The following is a 20,754-nucleotide window of genomic DNA, read 5'->3' as shown; positions in this document are numbered from 1 at the left end:
AAAATCAAAATAACAACGCCAAAATCCCCTTTGGTCAAAGTGAATGTATAGCCGAGAGACAGACCCACGGACCCAAACACACACGAGTCGAAATAAAATAGCAGAAGGAAAGAGAAAATGGTAACTCGTTAGTGTTTTGTTTTTTTTCGCTATCCAAGTTTGACTTAACTATATAACGCAGCGGATGGTTGGCAAGAAAAAGAGAGAGAGATCGGCTACCTTTCTCTATTCTAATACAGCAAGTTGGATTGTCAAGGTAAACTGGTCAGGGAACCCTCTCTCTTTCTGTTCGCCGCACCAGCAGATTTGTTTTTTGTTTCTAGAAAAACAACAAAAACAGGAGAGTCGTGGTAACCCTGGCGACCGAGTGACGACGATGACGGTTGTCGGATTCAACTTGAGTGAATGTTTGCTCCATCATTTCTGGAGCTGCTGGCTGATGATTGAGGCAAAGAGAGAGGTAAAACGAAGACCCCACGCGTTCCGCCCATTCTCTGCCCTTTTCATATTTCTTTTTTTACCTTGGATATGAAGCTGATACCTGTCTCTATTCGGCTGTAGTACACATGAATATGCGGAAACATGCTGCGCACACCCCAATTACCATTTAGGCGAAAATCGTAAAACACTACCGACAACAACGGCAACACCATAACAGCAACGGCAAATGAGTTATTTTGTTTCTTTTTCGCTATCGTTCGGTTCGCGTTTCAAATTTTTTTTTTTTTTGGGTAAGAGCGGCAAAAAAAAGAAAGAAGAGGAAAGTAAATGGCCAAGGCTAATGGTGAAAAAAAAAATGTTTTAGGTATACTCGTACGAAATAGGCAAAGATTATTTTTTATTTTTGGAAAAATAACCCACTGCAAATCATTTTTTTTAAAGAGCCATTTTCTTTCGGTTGAGTCGAGGTCGTGCGCGAAAAAAAAAAAAATATTCGCGTCTTCTTAGAACTCGTTCCCTTCAGGTGATAAACACTCGACCATTCGCACTGTTGTAAACTACAAGCTTTTCGATAAGCGAGGGGAGTTACCATCAGCGACAAGAGATAAGATGTGGGTACTTATTTATAGAATTTACGTATACAGACCGTTTGTCATTCGAAAAATGACGGAAATGAATGCGCGTTATAGTCCAACAAAGTATCTTTTACTCTTGGCAAATTTTTTTTTTGCCGCCATACTTTAAACGACAACCTTCCCTTTTTTTTTCGGCATCCCCAACACCGGTATGCAATCGGATAGCGTGTGCATCTGCTAAAAGCTAACCTTGCCGGCAGGATGAGCCCGCACAATCCGATAACTACTTGATATGCATTTCTTTTTCTTGTTTGTTTTTTTCTTTAGGTTGAAAAGAAAACGAGCCACTACCAAGTTGATAACATCGAAACATTTGAAACACGACAACGGTAACAAGCGTCCAAACGATGTACACTGGACACCCGACTTTGGAGCGCAAGAATAAAGAGGCAACAAGAGAAAGAACACGGGCAGCGTAAATGAGATAGCGCTTGCACTTTCCGTTGTGTTTCTCTTACTTTCCATCACGACTTTTTGAAAGATGAAGTTTGTTTGTGTGTTTTAATTTTTAGAGGGGGGGGGAGCTTGGCCGGGTACGCAGCAACGTCTGCGTGAGTGTAGGGTCACGGAGGTGCCATAGCTCATGTGGATTTGACGTTAGAAAACCAAAGAAAAGGCAACTAGTCGATATGGAAGCAATAAATTTTCGCAGATATAAATAAGAAATTTTTGAACAAAATGTAGAACGAAATATTTTTGAAAAGATCGTGGGTTAATCGCACCGTTTAAGAATAATCGAACAGGTAAACGATAGAGAAAAAATGAGAAGGAAAAAAAGAAAAACGGATCGTGACCATCGAAAACTGTGTTGTGTTGTTGTGTGCATAAAAGAATTCAATTAAACCGAGTCTACGAGACCAACTCCCAAAACATCAGTCGAGAGAGGATTCGAAAAATGCTCAACGACAAGTGGAAAGTAAAAGCGGCCCGCTGTTGATTGGTTGGTGCCGTTGTTATTGTTGTTGTTGTACGTACAGTAAATGAGTAGATGCTTTTCTTTCTTTCCCCTTGATTCTCTCTGAATGGGTACATATCGCCCCGAGATAGGCGTGAATCCAAGTGGCGTGAATTTATTTTTTCCCGTTTTTTTTTTTTTTTTTTTTAACAGCAGGGAGGGAGAAAGAGAGACGACCTTGTTCCAATTTTGGCGGAATCGCGCCAGCTGAAAAGTCATATACATCCACAGCGTCAACGAGATAAAAAAAAAAAGAACCACAATAAGAGTGGGAGAAAGATGTGATCAAATAATTAAGAATATAATTCTCCCTCCGGTCGTCTTTTCAGCCACAATTGCGGTGAACGAGGACCCCAAAATAAATTTTTAAAAAATCCATGGGAAAATACGAAAGAAGAGAGAACCGCCAGAAGCAGCCCCCCGCACACGGTAATTTTTAAAATAAAGCTCAAGAAAAAAGAAAAAAAAAAAAATGTCTGCGGCTGCTGCAACATAAGCGAGTATACACTCGATTGCGTAGAGACACACAGAGCCAAGACCGTTAAAAAGAGAAATCATCGGGCTGCTGGGCCGGATCGGGACGACGGCGGTTGCATCAGAACGAAGCGAAATAGCGCGAATGCCTGCTGTCTTTTTCGCTAAAGTCAGTGAAATGGTTAAGCCTTGCTGTTGGCAGTAGGTGTAGGTAGCGAATCGGGTCTAACCAATCTCAGCCGCGTCGGTTGAGCCACGCTGCGCGGATGACGCAACACAACCGTGATCCAATAAACGAGTGAAGGGAGAGAGAAATATTGGTGGCTGAAACCACAGGTTTTTTTTTTTTTCTATTCTTATTGTTGCCACGGAGAGAAAGTGTGCACGAAAGAACAACGAAACAAGCGACTTAACATTCAGTTGGCATGGACATGTACGTCTGGCACACCGAAATAGATCGAATTTCTATCTACAACAAAATCGGTGGCCCATTTTTCATTTTTCCTTCGCTTCTTTTACGTTTCCACTCCAATAGCTTCACGAAATCTTTCAAAAAATTATGCAGTCACAATTATTTGGAAAGAAAAATTAAGTGGGCCTCGCATGGAAAGAGCAAAAATGCATTTTGGCAGCCGGGAGAAACTTGGCGAACCCGTTTTTGTGAGGCCCACCGCCTTCCATTTTACGCAGCATTTTTGAACGGGATCCTTAATTAGTCCATGGACAAACATGGCCGTGCTCGACTATATGTTTATAAATCAGACGCCACTTTCTTCGACCGTCTAGCTAAAAGAACGTGGTGGTGGTATGCTCTTGATCATCATCATTTTTGTTTGTTTGTTTTTTAACTACCGTTTTCATTTTCCCATACCTCGTTGACCAGCGTTCACGGCACACACTACAAGAGGAGGGGAGAAAAAAAAATGGACACGCGTCGGACAACTAGCGAACTGCTGCATAAACATAAAAAACAAACAAAACAAAAACTGGTTCTCCTGCTGTGGTTATTTAAAAAAAAAACAAATGTCTAGAAGCAACGGCTGTTGAGAGATGCGAAGGGGGGAAGCAAAGAGGAGAGCTCCATTTTTCAAGACTCGATCACGAGATGAATATTTCTTTTTAAAACGAATTCGAGAAAACAAGTTCGTTAATGACGGCAACTGTTTGCTTCATTTTGAGGTGGTCTCTCCGTGTAAGGGGGAATGAGCCACGCGAAGATTGCGTGATGTAAACGGAGTAAAGTAAGGCGAAATAAACAGCTGGAAAATAAAAGGCAACAGATTTTAGACTAAAGTAGCAAATTGTCTGGTGAATTCAAAATGTACAGACAACGAACGCAGATCAAAACAAAGAACACAAGAGTCTTTCGTTGTCATTCTAATGAAATAGGATTCATTAGGTAAAACAAAACTAAATAAATAAATAAATAAAAGAGAGTGTAAATTTGCAAAATTTTTCACAAGACCAGGATTCTCGCCATGGTCTTGCTAACACACTTGATATTCGACGGTACAAGGTCGGTTGACTTAAAAAAATATTAACTGGCCGATGACGATAGCGTTCCACTGACAAGTACGTAGCAAAGAAGGGAACCGCCTTACAAATAAAAAATGAATAAAACTAACGACTTTTTGCCTTAAAAGTCGCTAGATTGCAAGGACATTCTGTTAAGAGTGTAATCGACTGTGAGTCTATTGCGTTTCCTACGCCAACTAGCGTTAACACAGTAAAAAAAAAAAAAAAATCGTTAGTATGCAAGGAAGACGTGAAAACAAGAACATCCGAAAGGATCGGCTTTGATGGGCATATGTAAAACTAGTCGAACAACTTCTCGCCATTTACGTTCTTGATGATACGTTATGTGATGCTTTTACTATTAAAAAAAAAATATTTAAAAATGATTATATTTTCAGTCTGTCGGCGGATTTGACTCGAGGCTTTTGGCGTGGCTCGGTTCAGGGCCGTACTAGATTGCATTTTATGCGCTAGAAATGCACCTCGGGGAAGACGGCAGCAGCTACGAACCACGCCCGAACAAATTTTGGCATAGAATGTTGTTACGACCAGTATACCAAAAAAAAAAACGTACGCCAATCCCATTTCTTTTATTTTTTAAGAAAAAGAAGGAGAACAAAAAAAAGTAGAACAAGAAGGGGATCACCTTCACTTTCTGTTACGATGAAGCAAGCCATTCGCTAAGATGGAGTTGCTGCTGTTTTCTTAATTTTTGGGTCGCGAGCCAAAAAAAAAAGAAATGCCAAAAATGGTGGCATAAAAAGGATAGCTGATTTTTCAAATCAGATTGCTGCTTCTATTTAATTTTTCTTTTGTTTACCTGTTGCTCCTTCCCTCGCTCTCTCCCCAATCATCGTTTTTTTTTCGATTTAAAACAGGAGATAAGGAAATTGATTCCACTTTGTATTCATTTATTCCAATGGGGCAACCAAAGAGGCGAGAATGGCTTTTCAATTGAGGAGGGGGATTCGATTATTTTGTCTTGCGCAACGAAGCGTTACAGATTTCCGTACAACCGCCGACAGAGCGCTTTCAGCAAGAAAAAAAAAAACGAAAATAAAAAGGCATACATCCTTGATTGGATTTCTCATTGTTTTCGAGAGCAAGGAAGAGGTCGAACACGAAACAATCGAACGATTATTTTAAGAAAACGCGAGGATACAACAAACCCAAAAAAAAAAATGATTTCGTTATTGTTGCATAGCGCGTCAGGGTCAGCAAATGTCGTCGAATCTGTTATCTACTTAATCAACCACGCCCAATGAAGAGTGAACGATAAAAAGAGAGAGGGGGGAGATTTATTTTGTGCGACACATAGCTGGGGTTTTTTTTTTTTTTGCTCAAGGACTAACGTCCAAAAGGATTGTTGAAGGTCTCATTCCAATTTCAAGCCTGGCATTACTTCTTCTGTCTCGCCAATCATTTGGAAACAAAAAGGATAACAGGAGAAGAGACTTGAATTTGAGCTGTCGGATTTTGAAAAATGTTTTTTTTGTTTTGTTTACAATCATCCCCGTAAACGGAGAACGCTTACGTTAGTATCGTGACCTCGACTGCGGGCCTGCCATGCAAACTCATGTAATTTCCTGGACTTTTCAGAGACAAGCTACTGGACTGACAGATGGGGGGGGACCACGCCCTACTGCAATTGGCATCTCTCTTTTTTTTTTTTTTATGTCTTTTGTTTGTTTTGTTTGCGCATCTCGACGTGTAGCCTTGAAAAGTGATTTTCAATGCCAACCAGTCCAGGCCGATCTGGTTTCTCCATTTAATGATATACAATTATAATAGGAAAAATCTATCACGAAATGCTTTAAAACAGAGGGGGGGAAGATGACAGCTCTGAAAAAATGGCTCCCAAAATTTTGACATCCTTTCTTCCCTACTTTGCCCCGGTTATTGAACGCTTCGTCGGAGAACAGGCAAATAGAAACAATAGCGAGAAAGAAGCGTGCAGCTCACTTTCTACATCTTTTCACAATATTGATACACATAAACATGAAGCGTGATATGAATCTTGCGACACGTTTTCACCACTTCGCAGAAGAAGGTAACAACAAATAAAAAAGACTGAGATGCGGTCCGTCACTTCCAGCTAATAGAAAACGTAAAGGCGGGAGCCAAGAATGGAGAAATAGACATTTCGAGATCTATCTAAAGAGCCAGAACAAATACAACGGGTGGACGAAAGCGAAAAGGAAAAATAAATGATAAAAAGAGAAAGTGGACTTGTTTGCGCTGAAATTTTAAACGAAGAAAGAAAAAGAAAAAAACGAGAGACACGACAGGTCGGTCAGCAATCTTATTGTTTGCGGGCTTCCTCTATCGGAATTTGACACAAGACTAGCCGACACACTTAACAGCAAAGTTAAAACGTCCATCATCATCAACATACGCGGCGCCATCGTCTTTCGCCTAACTATCCACAGATTATTTTTATTTCGTTTTTTTCTTTCGCCGTCCTTGTTTGTTTGTTTTTTTCGCTGTTTTTACTTCAGTATCGTAAATTAGTATTCAACATTATTTGTATGGGCACAGGGACGCACAAAATCGAAAAGAGCCTGTTTAGCCGCACCATGGCTGGCTTCCCATCAACACCCAAGTCTACCATGATTTTCTATGTGATACACAAAACGACAATAAGAAGAAGAAGAAAAAAAAAATAAAATAAAATAAAATAAACACACATAAAAAAAAAGTAACAAATAACAACGAAAGAGGGAGAGAGAGAAAGAGCTCCGGTTGAAAATGGACGTGTAGCATAAAGACGAAATAAATGAACCAGCTGGTCCAGTTTTTTTTTGCTACAAGGTTGACTCCCGTTACGGCAATAAAAAAAAAAAAAAAAGTTCGTGTGAGTGAGTGCGTTTCGAGAATGACTGTTATACACATTTACATGATGGCCCAAATAAGGCCATGGCTTTGGCACGGATTATTAAAATTTCCAGATGTAAAAATGGCCAAGAGAGCGGGAAAGTAAAAACCGGATTGCAGCTATTCATTTTCTTTTCTTTTTAAATCGCTCAACATTTCTTTCTTTTATTGGTAGATTGATTGATCAATGTGATTAAGACTCTCGGTTACCTGCAGACTTGCCCGAGGCTGCCAATAATTGTGCGTTTCATGGCCTTTTTAAATAAAAATAGAAAAAAAAATCTGATCTCGAAGGGGCGATGCTTCTACACCTACGGTGTGGACTATTTCAATGTTGACCAAGTCAACAAAAACCAAACGTGTTATTGGGTTTTGTTGTTGGGACAACGGCAGAGAAAAAGAAAAAAAAAGGAAACTACCAAAAACAGCCAGCTCAGAGTCATTGTTTAAATGACATCCCCTTCGATGTTTTTAAACATTCTACTTTTGGACAAGAGCCACCGTAGCCGCCTTTGTTTGTTTGTTTTGTCAAATAAGTGTTCAAATACGAAAAAAACAACAACGACGAATGATAAGGAGAGAAAAGGGAAAACTGTCAAACTAATGGCGAATCGATGACGGTCACACAACGTACGTGACTGCCGTTTGGCGGACACGTTGCCATCGCCAAAAGGAGAAAAGCAAATAATAAAAAAATCAAAAGAGAAAATGACAGGAATTCTCAATCACTCTGTGGGTGGAACGAGGCGAGAAGTGAAGGATAGAGATAGAATGAGGTATGTCAAGCTCGTGAAATAAGAGAATAAAAAAAACGTACAAGGAATCGTATGAACGTTGCCAACAAGTGGAAGATTCTTCCCGCAGCACAACATTAAACGAACATTGAAAAAAGAAGTAAAATAGCAAAAAGCCTAGCGTTCAAGAGTCGCCTCTTTTTCTTCTTTTTCTTCACTTCTTTTCTTTGCCGAGATATAAAAAGCGGATGAAGAGAAAAGGAGAGAAAAAAAAAAAAAGAGAAAAGACCCGGCGTGTCCTACATTCACTAGCCGGTTCGAGGTGGTGAAGCTATCAGCGCTGCAGAGTAGGACCCGAAACATCGTCTGTAAAACTACCACAACCCCATAACAGTCGAGAGAAAGGAAGGGAGGACGTTTGGTTTTTTTTTGTTTTCTTTCCGCTTCGTTTTCTTTGGTTCGAGACACGACACAAATGTCCACGCACCCCCTGCCGAGAATTTGGGTGGGACAGCGCGCAAAAAGAAATCACAGATGCCCAAAACAAGCAAAGATTTTTGCACATAGATACATGTCTAACTCCCTATTTAGGAGATGGTAAATGTTGAGGGGATGGTCATTCCCAAATAGAAAAAAAATATATAAAAAGTAGTACAACAAGGAAAAAAAAAAAAAAAAAGCGATGAGTCTTCATTTTCCGACCCTCAAATTTCGATGTGGTGCCCCCACTCATTTGCACCTGTGAGGAAAAAAAAAAAAATGTCGGCTCCTCGCATTATTTAACCGCTAAATCAACGAACTACTGGTTACGGAACTGCGACCTTGTAATTGGTTGTTTGGACGAGGAATGAATCAGAGAAAGGATTTCTGTTTATAAATCAATGCAAAAATCCAAAAATGCAAACGTCATGCAGCAATTGGCCGGTGCAACACACCAACAATGTTCCCATCGTTGATGACAGCTGATGATCGGTCATCACAATATTTTTTTTTTTCCCCACCCGGACGAAAGGTACCTCGTTCGAGCGGTGAAAACGATTTCACCCTCATGCCTTTATTAAGAACATCTTCGTCACGGCGACGTGTTCTCGTTCGTTTCTTTCTCTCTCTCACGGCGTTTTCGTGTCGTGTAGCGAACGATACAAGGGGGGAGGAGTTCATGGGCAACGCCGGTGTTGATGACGGGCATAGACATCCTTTATCTGTTCTTGAACTCTTCTTCTTCTCGGCGCTCACGCCGCTTAACTAAGCGAGACGGATCATTGTGAAACGAGCGACAGACAGTTTCCTCCGACCTTGCCGGTCGTTCCATCCTCATCAACAAAAGCAGCTGCATAATGAAATTGTTGGTCCAATTTCCGTTTTTGTTCTTCTTCTTCTTCTTTCAGCCGATTCGGATGAGTCGCTTATAGAAAGTAGCGGCTTTTTTTAAAATTCTCTTTCCCTCCTGGATGCGCTGTCCGAGATTTTACCCCCAACCGCCTTGGAGAAAGAGGCGGAATAAGCAATTGTTCCGACTGAGAGATCAAGAATCCCGTTTTGCTTCTCTCTCATCGAAATGAAAAATAACCGAGAGCTGTAGATAGGGCTTCATAGAGAGAGAAAGATAAAAAGCAAACGAGGGCAAACAGAGAAGGAGACAAGCCGGAACCAGATGGCTCATGAATCGGATAGAGATAAAAGGGAGAGGGAGAGACAGGAGGTGGAAGAGGGATGAAGATATAGAAGAAAAAATAAAATATCCGTCTGTTCTTTTTTTGTCAAGTGGAAAATAATAATTTTTTCGCGACATAAATACAATTCAAAAATTGTTATTGCCCCCTTCGTACCCTGTTGCTTCTTCCCATACAGGGGTGTGTAGCTATAACCCACCAAACGACCTGCTCTTTTCTCGTTTCGTTCTCTCTTTTTCTTGTTAAAAATTTCCACCGGTAAAACTCGGTGCTGCCCCAAGAGAGAGAGAGAGCCACACGACATCCGACTAGTAGTGCCACTGCCGGCTACTACACCCTCATTTCACCTGTGCACAGGTGAATCGGGTCGAGAGAGTGAATCTTCTTCTTCCCTAAAGCTGGAGGCCACAGCGTGACCCAGTTCCTTCTTCAAGAGGAGAACACAGGCATCTCTCTCTCTCTCTGTTCCAGCAGCACAAAACGCAGCAGCCCACATACAACAACAACGGAGGAAAAAAGAAATACAAGCTTCTCTTTTTTATTTCTTTTTCCTCCTCCACGATTCTTTTATTTATTTATTTTTCCCGTCTTCTCCTGTTTCGTCCTTTATACCCAGCAATGGATTACGGGGATAGGTGTGCATAGACGATGCACGTTGAAAGGGCATTCTTTAGTCTTCCTCGTACAGTGAAAAAGAGGAGGAAGGCCACATTATCTGACCACAGGGAATACCTGACTGACTGACTCTCTCTCTGTATATATATATTTTTTTGTGGGACCTGAAGTCTGATGTATTCAGCCAACCCACCTGTTACTGTTGAGGGCTGCCGATGAAGCTCCTCTGACTGCACCCAGTCGTTATTTTAATTTCTTTTGAGCCCGGGAATGAAAAAAAGGGAAGACATGCATGTAACCCCCCCTCATCATCAAATGCCTATTACAGGTGGAATATACATATGGTAGCCATTTCGAGCACATACCACGCGGGAATTGTAAGCTGTCAAAAAGAATTTTTTCTTTCTTTTAAAGGGAGAGGAACAAGGCCCTTCTTAAAGAACGAAATGAATGTGTCGAAAGGAGAAAAAAAAAAAGAGCTCCAACCTTTGGAAAAAAAAAAAACAAAACAAAAAATATCTTAGGTGTCTTATTACACCTACTTTTCCCCCTTTCTTTTAATTCTCCAGTTACACATAAAAAAAAAAAAGATATGTTCAATAACAAAGAGAAAGAAATAGAAAACAAAAATGGGAACAGGACGGACAAACTTATTAAACTAGAACAAGTCTATTGATCAAACGACTTGATTGAATTTGAATTTCTACCATTTCTTTCTTTTCACTGTCTTTTTTCTCCCCCCGATCTTGTCTCGTCCCCCCCCATCGTTGACGTCTGCTATCAGCCACTTGGTTACATTTGCCTGCATAATCATTGAACTACGATTGTACCTGTTGTACTGCTTCTATCACTTCCTTCTGTGTGAGCTGCACAGAAGAAGGCTTCTTTGTTCGAAATGTCTTGATGGATTTCTCCATTAAAAAGTGGCTGACGTCTCACATCTCTTTACTCAAAGAGAAAGACATGGCGAAATAAAAAAAAAAAAAACATGGAGGTGCACTACAGTGATAGAGGAAGCGGTGTCGGGAAGCGTGCCGCCTTTGCTATTGTCCCGTCGAGTTCAATTGGCACCGGTGCATGCAATGATCAAGTTGTTTTCCAGTTTGCTCTTACCTTGTAGAGTTTCTCCTTGATGTGCCAGACGTCATCCTCCTCTTCAGGGAAGTTGTCCAAGTGGAGATCGTCACGGGATCGTGACAAGATGCGGCGTCGTGAAACCATGTCCTGTCCTATGGTTGGCCCGCAGCTGTAACAAAACAAACACAAAAAATTAGAAAATTGAAATCAAAAGGAAAATCATCACGAAATTTCTCGAAAACTAAAGGACACACGACACTCAGCTAAGAGGGGAAAAAAGACAAGAAAAAACTATTGAATGCACAACTAGGTCATCAATAATTTTGTAAATCCCCAATCTGCCTCTACTCCAATTCGTCCTGAAAACATGTGCCACCCCTGAAAGACAAACACAATAATATGAGATCTAGGCTAACTGAGTACACACACACACACACATTTTCCTTGGGCCTCCAGAAAAGACATTGACGTTCTCGTAGCTATTACTTTTCAGAGTCCTTTTCCCACGACCGAAAGATAAAAGAAAAACAACAACAACAGCTGAAAGCATACGCGTATCAACTGCTTTGAGGGAAATGAAGGCTAGTCTGCCCAGACAGAGAAACTCTGGTGGTGTAACTAAACTGGCCCACCGTTGCCTGTCCGTGTATTATGACTTTGCCGCTCTTGTTGTTTTGTTGTTGTTTTTTTATTACCCGCCCAACTTGTTGGCCTAGTCACTTCAAATAGAAAAGACATCAACTTTTCTTCTTTATTTGAAAAATTTTTTTTACTAGCTATTAAATAAAGGAACAAGGGAGGAAAGAAACAATAATGAAACACCAGTTGGTGGATTCTTAAACCCGAGATTTTGTTTTGTGTCGCTGGAAATAGAGAAACGACCCAATGATGGCGGAGAAATTAAAGTATTTCACACGGATCGCCACAAGAAAATGATCAAAATAAAAAATTTTAACAAAAAAATTATAATAACTAGTTGCCGGATCGTTACATTCCGTAAAAGACGAAAGATAAAGGACGCCCGACCGAAACAAAAAAAAAAACAAAAACAACGAAAATATAAAAAAACCAAAACAAAAATAAAAAATAAAACGATATCTTAACATTTTCAGGCAACTTTCTCTCATTTGGCTAGAAAGAGGCACCCGAACATGCTGTTGAGCTATAGCGTTCACGTTCGTGTGCTGTTGTCTTAGGGCCCGATCGCGTCGATTGTGTGTGTGTGTGTGTGTGTCGTGCTTGCGTGAATCTCGAGCCCAACACACAAGGCAGACAACCCTACTTGATCAATTACCCAGCCCGCTCCTGACACCGCTGGCAACATCCGACCGTAGCGCCTTATAGGAAGGAGAGGAAGACACGAGGCAACAAACGACGAGCGTGCTGATGAGAGCCATTTTTGTGTTGTTTCGCCTCCTTCTCCTCCACCACCTCCCCCCTTTCTTCTTTCTTTTTTACCTCCTCAAAGTGTTCATAGAGAGAAAGCCCATTACAACTGATTTATAGAGGAAAAACAACAGCACAAAACACGCACGCATCAAGTCAAGAGGGAAGAAAAAACCAAAAACAAAACAAAGAATCAAAATATTCAAAAATATTATTAATAATAATGCGAGAAGAAAACAACAAATCCGTTGAAGCCAAGCCAATGTGTGGCTGGTGACCGACTTGTTTCTCGCTGAACGGCAGCACCCAGAGCGTACAGCTTTTGATTGTCCATCGTAAAGTGAAAGACGGAGGGGATAAAAACGCCAAGCATCACTGGCCGATGTGCTTTTCTCTAGTCAATCACCTCATTTCCATTTGTGTGTGTTCTTTCTTCCTGCTACCACGTCTAACGAGAAAACATGCGTCTACGGTTGAACAAACTCACATTTGAACAAAAGCTCTCGGTATCTCCCAAGATGTTCTTCCTACAAACAGAAAGGGAGGATCGGACCTTTTTGGTTTCTCATTCTACGTTGTTTCATTCATCCTTATACACGCCCTAGAAATAATATTTTCAAAAAAAAATTGGGAAAAGAAAAAAAAAGGACGATAGCGCATTGTTTCCAGGAAGTAAACAACCACGAGCAGGGCGAGAAATAAGAATTCAGTCAAGCGATGAGAGTGCGGCACGACATGTAAAGTTCGCTCTTCAAAGGGGGCGGTAAAGACTGAAAACAAAAACAAAGATTTCCGGAATGAGACGTAACAATGAGTTGCTGTTGTTGCCGAAAAAAACAAAAAAATCGTAATCGAGCTGGGCAAATGAACAACTCAAATGAGTAGAACAAGAGAGAATCGTGAGAAACTCTAAAAACGTCATGCAAGAGTTTTTAGTGTGTCACTCACAAGCGAGTGCGGAATTCGTTCCCAAGCGCGCAAACCATTTTCTCCGGGAGAAAAAGAAAGACCCCATTTCTTGGGAGGTCTTTTTTTGTTTTCGTTTCGAAGGGTGACAATTCCGCATGCCAACATTCCACACAGTGTCGTTCGCTGTGGAGAATCTAACTGTCCACTGAATCAGCCGTGAGCGGGGGAAAATGTCAGGAAGAAACAAAGAAGAAGAAGAAGAAAACAAAAAGAAAATAAAGGATAAGATTTTTTTAAATTTTATTTTGTGAGCAAACTCGAAGAGAGAGAGAGAGAGATCGTCGGGTCTTTTCTTTCCTGCAGTTGATTGTGACACGTGATTATGCGTGGAGAGAGTTCCACTGAAAGAGAGAAGAAGAAGAAGAAAAGAGGTTCGTCTTCTTTCTTTCTCTTTCTTTCCTTTTCGTGCCACAGAGACTCTCTCTTCATCTCCGTCTTGCAACTTCTTTTTTGTTTTTTCTTCTTCTTTTCTTCCGCAACATATCATAAGAGGTCAGGGGTCACGAAAATGTGTACTATACACGATCGTCAAGTTTCCCTTTTCCTCCCCTACGTCACACACGATTGACAGATGGCGCAGTTCGTCCTCTTTTCTATGGCTAACCTAGTTCATTTACGTTCTGTCCATCTGTTGATTTCGATCGTGATTGGAATAGTTCCATCGGAGCTATTCTTGTGCGTCCAAGGCCGTGAACGTTTGATATCCAGGTAACTACTACCCCATTGGGCTCTTTCTCTCCTCGTACCAATTATTATAAATCACCGATCATTTGGCAACTGCAACAGCAGCAGCAGTAATAATCATCGTAGATAGTAATAATGAAGCCCACGATCAACCGTGACCGAGTAGCCTTGATATCAAATGGTCATACAAAATAGACATGACTTGTGCAATCACTGAATCGAGAAACAAGAAGATGAAGAAGAGAAAGAAGAAGAAAAAAAAAAGGGCCAGTAAGAGGATGAAGAGAGAGAGGAATTATTGTGATTAGATGTATCCACCCTCAGGAGACACGGATACTTGCAACATGTTGTGATCAGTTTCTTTTTGTTTCGCATCTAAATAATAGCCACTGGGAGGGATGTAGAAGGAGGAACACCAGTATTTATACGGGGATCAAAACAAAACAAAGATATCCAACATAACAAGTCTTTACTGTTCAGCCTTTTTTTTGTGTGTGTGTGCTCTCTATTCAAAGAGACAGGTATTTGGGTTGGTTTGTTTTTGTTTCATGAGGCGAGGAGAGAAGGACCTTGTCACAATTCTACTTAGTCTTAAGCTCGAGGTTCGATTTAATTGACCAAAGAGTCTCTTGGTGTCTCTAATCGACACTCGTGTTGCGCGCAAAATAGGTTCAGTCAAGGTTTTTCTCCATTAGAAAAGAGAACCTCGAGGGAGTCATCAACTCTGCAAGATACACCTTACTACACCTCTTTTTCGTTTTTTGGCTCGCTATCTAAAGTGGGCAAGTCCTCGTCAATCAACAACTGCTTGGCTGTTGGCATTCTGGCAGATTGCTCGGCGAGAAGCAATTAAATGCACGTGTAGGGCAGCAGCACAATCTGTTTGGCTCTGCAATCAAACGTTCTTGTTTTGTGCCAATCAAAGGACACACACACACACACAAAAGTGAAGAGCTTATGGCAAAACATTCATGTTAAAGCCATGATTTGGTTCGCCAAAAAGGTGTTGGACAAGTTCAGATAGCAGTTGAATGAAGGGCGAAACGAATACACGAACTCAGCGAAACGCAAACAAAAAAGAAACACCGTGAAAGAATGCCATGTAAAAAATGCTCCTTGTAGCCCAGCCGATTGGACTGCAAAGACGGCCGTGTGTGTTTTTCAAGGTGATGGCAGTCGTTTAAAAAAAAAAAAAAATCTAAAGCCCGGCCGCAAGCTTTGAAGTTTCACGTAGCGTCCAAAAGCTGCACGCTGCCATGCTGATGTGATATACGGGCCATCCTTTTTTTTCTTTTTCTTCCTCCCGGCTGTTTTCATCCGGGTAAATAATATTCTCGGGACCCTTTTCCGATACATTGGTATGCCATCATCTTCCTACAGAAAATGCTTTCCTCCTCTTTCTATAGTATCAAGGGCGAATCTCTCTTTAAACTCTTCAGCTCTTCCTTATTGAAACGGGCCCGGGAATGAACGCTCGGCAAGAAGAAGATGGAAAACAATCGCTCCATTCTTCGACTGCCTTACTAGGAAGTTTATTTGTTGTTATACTCCTTTCTCAAACGGCCAAGAATAAAACGAAACCAACTCCCTTCGCCACACGTCGGAATTGAGAGGAAAAAAACGCACTTGTGCTACATAGCGGGACGAATCGAAACGATCGTGAATCCCACCACACACACACACACAAACATGCCTGCATTATGCGCAGAGTTGGGTAAAAAAAAAAAAATTAAATAAAAGAAACACTGCGGCGGAATGGATGGCATTGCTGGAATGCTGCACGATGGCATATAAAGAAGAAGAAGACCCTTCCGCTGTATTTCCTTATTCACTCTCTCTCTCCGTCTGGTTTTACCGAGACAAACCAAAAGGCTGCTTCTTGCCTGCCGCTGATGATTTTTTCCGGTATTGTGTTAAGCGTCTGTGTAAACGGTCCTTAAGAAAAGCGGCTGTGCGCATCACAAGACGGATGGAAGAGTGGGACGTGTAGGTTAAAAGAGGCCACTTGGCTGGCTGGGAGCTCCAACCCAAGACGACGGGAAAAGATGAAAGAACCGGTGAACATTGAACGAAACTTTCCCCTCACAATCGAGTCGCTCTACGTGTTGAGTGTGTGGATAACAGGAGAAAGAAAAGAGAGAGAATGGAGAGGGCGGATACTCATCATCGCATAGAATAGGGAGATGAACGTTCAGCTTTTATGCGCGATGCGGCGACCGATCTACCCACAGTCCCGCAGCCTCTTTCTTCCTCTTTTCTTTCGCCAATAGTTTATTGCAATTTTATTCCTTTCTTTTTCCGTTTCTCCTTCGTTTCGCTTCTCCTTCCTCCATACATATTAACTCGATTCATCTTTTCTCCGTCAACTCTGTGAACTCTTCTGCTTGTTCATAACATCGGTGAGGAATGGGCCAAATAGAATGGAGCACGTGCGCCATCCTCGCCCCGATACCCGCGACGCCGCCAGCCCATTTGCTCTGTCATCTCTTCTGCATCTCTTTCGGCGAATGCGAAGATTCAGTTGACGGGACGGCCCGTTGTCACACTTTTTTTTCTCTCTCTCCTTCTTTTCCCTATTTCCTTATTCATTAGTTTCTCTCTTTCTCTCTTTTGTTGTTTGGTCTTCCTATTTTCCTTTTTGTGCGTCTATGAAACATTCCAGGTAAAGGTGGTCACGCGATGTTTGAAAGAACAAGTTGTCGATGGTTGTCCTGTCGTTCATGGAAGGAGAAATTGATCGACCACTTTATTCTCCTTGCGATTATTCTTCCGACGATGGACAACACAAAACACGATGGAATGAAAATTTCTACTTGTTGCCATTCCCCCTTTTACAAGGCACTGACTCGTTTTTTTTTTTTTTTTTGTATAAGGGAGGAATTGAAATCGAGAATTCGGGCAGAACAAGTTGATGGAGACGAAATGCGAGATAAGCGAAAAATAAAACATAACCAGCCGTCGTCGCCGTCGTTTTTTATTTTTTAGAAAGCGGAGGAGCCAGTAGTCAAAACTGGGTCGGTTGTTTGCCTCCTTTTTCTTCTCGTCTTTCGTCTTTTCTCTCTCTCTACACCCCCGTCTTCTGTTTTTTTATTCCCTTCTTCTTCTCCTGCTACAGCTGCGTGTTGGCTGCACCAGTAGCTTAACACTACACCCGGACTACTGAAGGGAAAAGAGGAGGAGCAACGGGAAAAGACCGCAAGTAAAAACAAAATTCAAAAAAAGAAGAACTAAGGGGAAAAAAAAAGACAACATGTGCGCATCATCATATCTCAGCCTGGTGAGAAAGACAGTAATAATGGCGGTTAATGGGGAAAAAGCAACGGGAAAGAAAAAAAAAAGATAAAAATAAATAAAAATAAAACTCTGAGAATGGCGAACCGTGCGGAACCGCTATGTTTTGTACGGGATAAGGGCACCGTGTACGCTATGCACCATGTGTCGTTTGCACGGCCACGTTTTTCTATCTGTGACGCTTAACTTACTAACACAGTTTCGACACATGTCCCACGGTAAGAGATGAGGATAAAAAAAAAGAATACAAAAAAAAAAAAAAAAAGAGAATGACTATGAAGAAATCACATGGTAAGTAATTTCTAGATCCCCTCTTCCCCATTTCTCTTTTGTTTTTGTGTGTGTGTTTTAGCTGAGAGCCATCACGGCGCTTAGCAGCGGCTATAACGGTGATGATAGTCGTTTTTGCTTACCTGCTTGATAGATGAAAAGTCTCCGAAATGTTGCGTTCGCGATAACTCAGAAAAAAGAACAATTCACTCCGGAATGATGTCGCTGTAATGATGCAAGTTGTAGCTCAAATTCGAAAGGGTAGGGACGCTGTTAATGAAAACGAACTTTTTCAACTGATTGGTGAATCAGATTAGAAAACTGTCATGCTAATAGACCCAACTCCAAGAGTCTATACGTGACGTATTCACTTTCGATGTATGTAGACGAATGTGGGTGGAGGGTTGCTCGATGATTGGGGAGGGGTTCACAAATTTAAAAAATTTCGATTTTCAGCTGAATGATGTGAAGTGAGAGGAACCGAATGAAGAAAACAAAAATAACGCTATCGCAACAGGACATAAAAATAAAAATAAGGAACACGAAAAGTAGACGTGCGCCGGGCTGAACGCTGGGACGTCAACTGATTCGTACAGCTGGCGAGAAAGTGGCTGATACGCTAGAACCGAGAGCTTTGCCAGGTAGGGCAGCAGGTAAAAGACTCGAGGGATGGGAGGAGGAGAAGAAGGAGGAGTAAAGAACGAGGAAAACAACATTTTTACAAGAAAAGGCCAGCTCAAAAAAGAATGCATCGCTAGCTGCGAGGGCCCTCTATCGGGCAAGTCGAACTACCTTTTTGGGACCGTCAGCGTCTGCCCATTTTTGTTGGTGGGAGGCGGACGTTTCTAAGTTGCGTGTGACGTCACAACGAAATAAAACGCCCGTATGATGTGTCGTCATCGCATAAAAGAAGAAGAGCCAAATGGCGGTGGGAAACATTTCGTTGGCCGATTCTCCGAAAGTCCTCTTACGATGACAACGTCACCTGGACCAGCTGAGGGTCAGGGGTGACCATTGAGCCATTTCCTTGCGCCTCCCTAACGAAGCCATTGATCAAATCAGACCCCCCCATTGACCATCGTTTTTCACTTTCCACCAAAAATGTGTTTGAAAAAAAGAAAAATGTGGTTTCAGAGAAATCGAATGTCATCAGGTGAGAATGAAGAGGTTAGCAACAAACCGTTTAGTGCAATCAGTCTAGCGATGATGACGACATCATTCAACCAGCTTCCGTTCCTTCTTATCTCTTCTTGCTGCAAGCTCCAATCATTTACAACGCTGCGCTTCTAACCAACTTTGACTTGATTTCTTCAATGCCACAATGTCAAAGTGCGAGAGAGCGTTCCCTTGTAATTCACGGCTCCCAACGATACTTTTAACGACTTTATCGCATACATGAGTGTTCTAATTACACTGGCGTGCTTGGTAAGACCGGCAGCCTTAATTTGATGTTGCCAATGGCACCCAATTCGACCCCAATAACGTGCTCTTTTTCTTTTTCCCCTTTTTATTTCTTACGATTTTGTACGAGTCGATAATTACGACTTTCTCAGTGTGTGTGTGTTGTTACCGTTCTTTTTTTCTTTTTCTTTTTCAAATCACATTTTTAAAGGTGAGAGCGGCAAAGAGTTTGGCGTCTCGAAGTTTCAAACCAATGGATACGAGTGACACGGCGAATTTCAGTCGTTAAAAGAAAATTTCCCCTTGGTAATGACTGGAGCCTCTCCGAAAAGGAGGTACGCTCGAGAGTCGTGACATTGTTCCATTCGCTATTACACCGACGCAACGAGACCTTATCAAGGTCGCTGAGATGAGACACGCCACGCCTAGCAAAAGCGGTTCAAACCAGTAGCCTTATTATGCATTTCAATTTTCTTTTTCTCGTTCAACAACAGGTGATAACAGCAGTAAAATCCGCTCATTAAATTGGCTGATATTCGAATTAGTGAATAGAGTAAACGAGAAAAATAGCAGACAATCTCCTATTGGCGAGACAAATGCGCGACTGTGATGCGATCCTCGTTAAATTCGCTTAGACCTATAATACTGAATAGCCGTAATTATAGGGGAATAAAGAAACTCAGACAAGCTCTCAATCGGTTTTCGCTCTATTGGTGTGGAAAAAAAAACTGTCAGATATGTCGCAAAAAAAAACCAAAAACAGGAGCGGCCAGAGAGAAAACTGGACAACGTTGACGTGCGGCAAGGCCAAGAAAGCGGACAAGAGGCATAGAATTAAAAAAAAAAAAGAAAATATAAAAATCGTGACGCCGCTGAACTAAATAGCGTTGAGCGCGGTGATTCAGCTATAGCCACGAAAGAAAGAAACAAGCAATTTTTTCGGTGTTCTTGTAAAAAGAAAAGGAATGGCTCGGCTGAGACTACCACAGCACAGAAATGAAAACATTTGAAAACCACTTATGCAACAACCAGAGACGACAAAAAAAAAGCGCAAAAAAACAAACAAAACAAAAACAAAATCGGATTAGATTAAAGATAGGTATTGACTAACAATAACAACAAGAGCGGTCGGCGTCTGTATGTAGAGGAGCCACGCCTGTGCACGATTTATTTTGGTCAGTCCCACTTTTACCTGGCGATTGAGATGAAATATGACTTGGCCTCTCAAACTGAACGCGTCCGATTTGTATTCCCGCCTTCTCTTTGCCCTGGTCTTCTTCTTTCTAACGATTCCCTGTACGAAATGCATTGAGGCGTTGGCCCTATTTTCAACAATCAACAAAAAAAAGAAATAGAAAAGGGAAACGAGAGCAAAGAGAAAAGTTTCACTTTTGCTTTTCATTTTTTGTTGTTGGGGCAAAACATGGTCGATGTAAGAGGCGATTGCTTTTGAAATGTTTCGAATGCTCGTGGCAGAGAAGACAAATTGTGGCCGTCTAAATTATGCGTGACCAGTCAGTTCAGACGAAAAAACAAAACAAAAAACTATTCACGTTTCTCTTGGCGACCAAAAATGTCATCATCGCCATCGTTGAAAGTCGAACGACTGGCAAAGGGAATTCTCAGTTACAGCAGAGAGAAAGCAATAGAAATGTAATGAACGGTTGTCACCTGGCCGTAGGGAGGAGTCGCATCGATCGATGATACATCACGACTTTAGAACGGCCTAATCGAACCGATCGACCTGCATTCAATCGACA

At 41.5% G+C, this 20,754-nt stretch overlaps 1 protein-coding gene across 12 annotated transcripts in view; it reads right to left on the bottom strand.

Annotated features, from left to right (window-relative positions):
* LOC116929374 overlaps positions 1-20,754 on the bottom strand; it is a 60,018-nt gene that overhangs the window by 13,965 nt on the left and 25,299 nt on the right. For 9 of the 12 annotated variants that reach the window (XR_006642502.1, XR_006642506.1, XM_045168102.1 and 6 more), the window contains exon 2: positions 11,030-11,162. Coding sequence is in view for 10 of the 12 variants with exons in the window: in XM_045168102.1 (XP_045024037.1) it covers positions 11,030-11,162 (133 nt within the window). In the remaining 2 variants the exon portion in view is untranslated. Of the gene's footprint in view, positions 1-11,029; positions 11,163-11,426; positions 11,575-17,736; positions 18,207-20,754 lie in introns of those variants that run through there. The other 3 variants (XM_045168127.1, XM_045168115.1, XM_045168121.1) reach the window with 3 other exon arrangements.

This window comes from Daphnia magna, linkage group LG1, assembly GCF_020631705.1.
Source record: "Daphnia magna isolate NIES linkage group LG1, ASM2063170v1.1, whole genome shotgun sequence".
Taxonomy (NCBI): domain Eukaryota; kingdom Metazoa; phylum Arthropoda; class Branchiopoda; order Diplostraca; family Daphniidae; genus Daphnia; species Daphnia magna.
The sequence above is the reverse complement of the archived record's forward strand: the minus strand, read 5'-3'. Positions and strand labels throughout refer to the sequence as shown.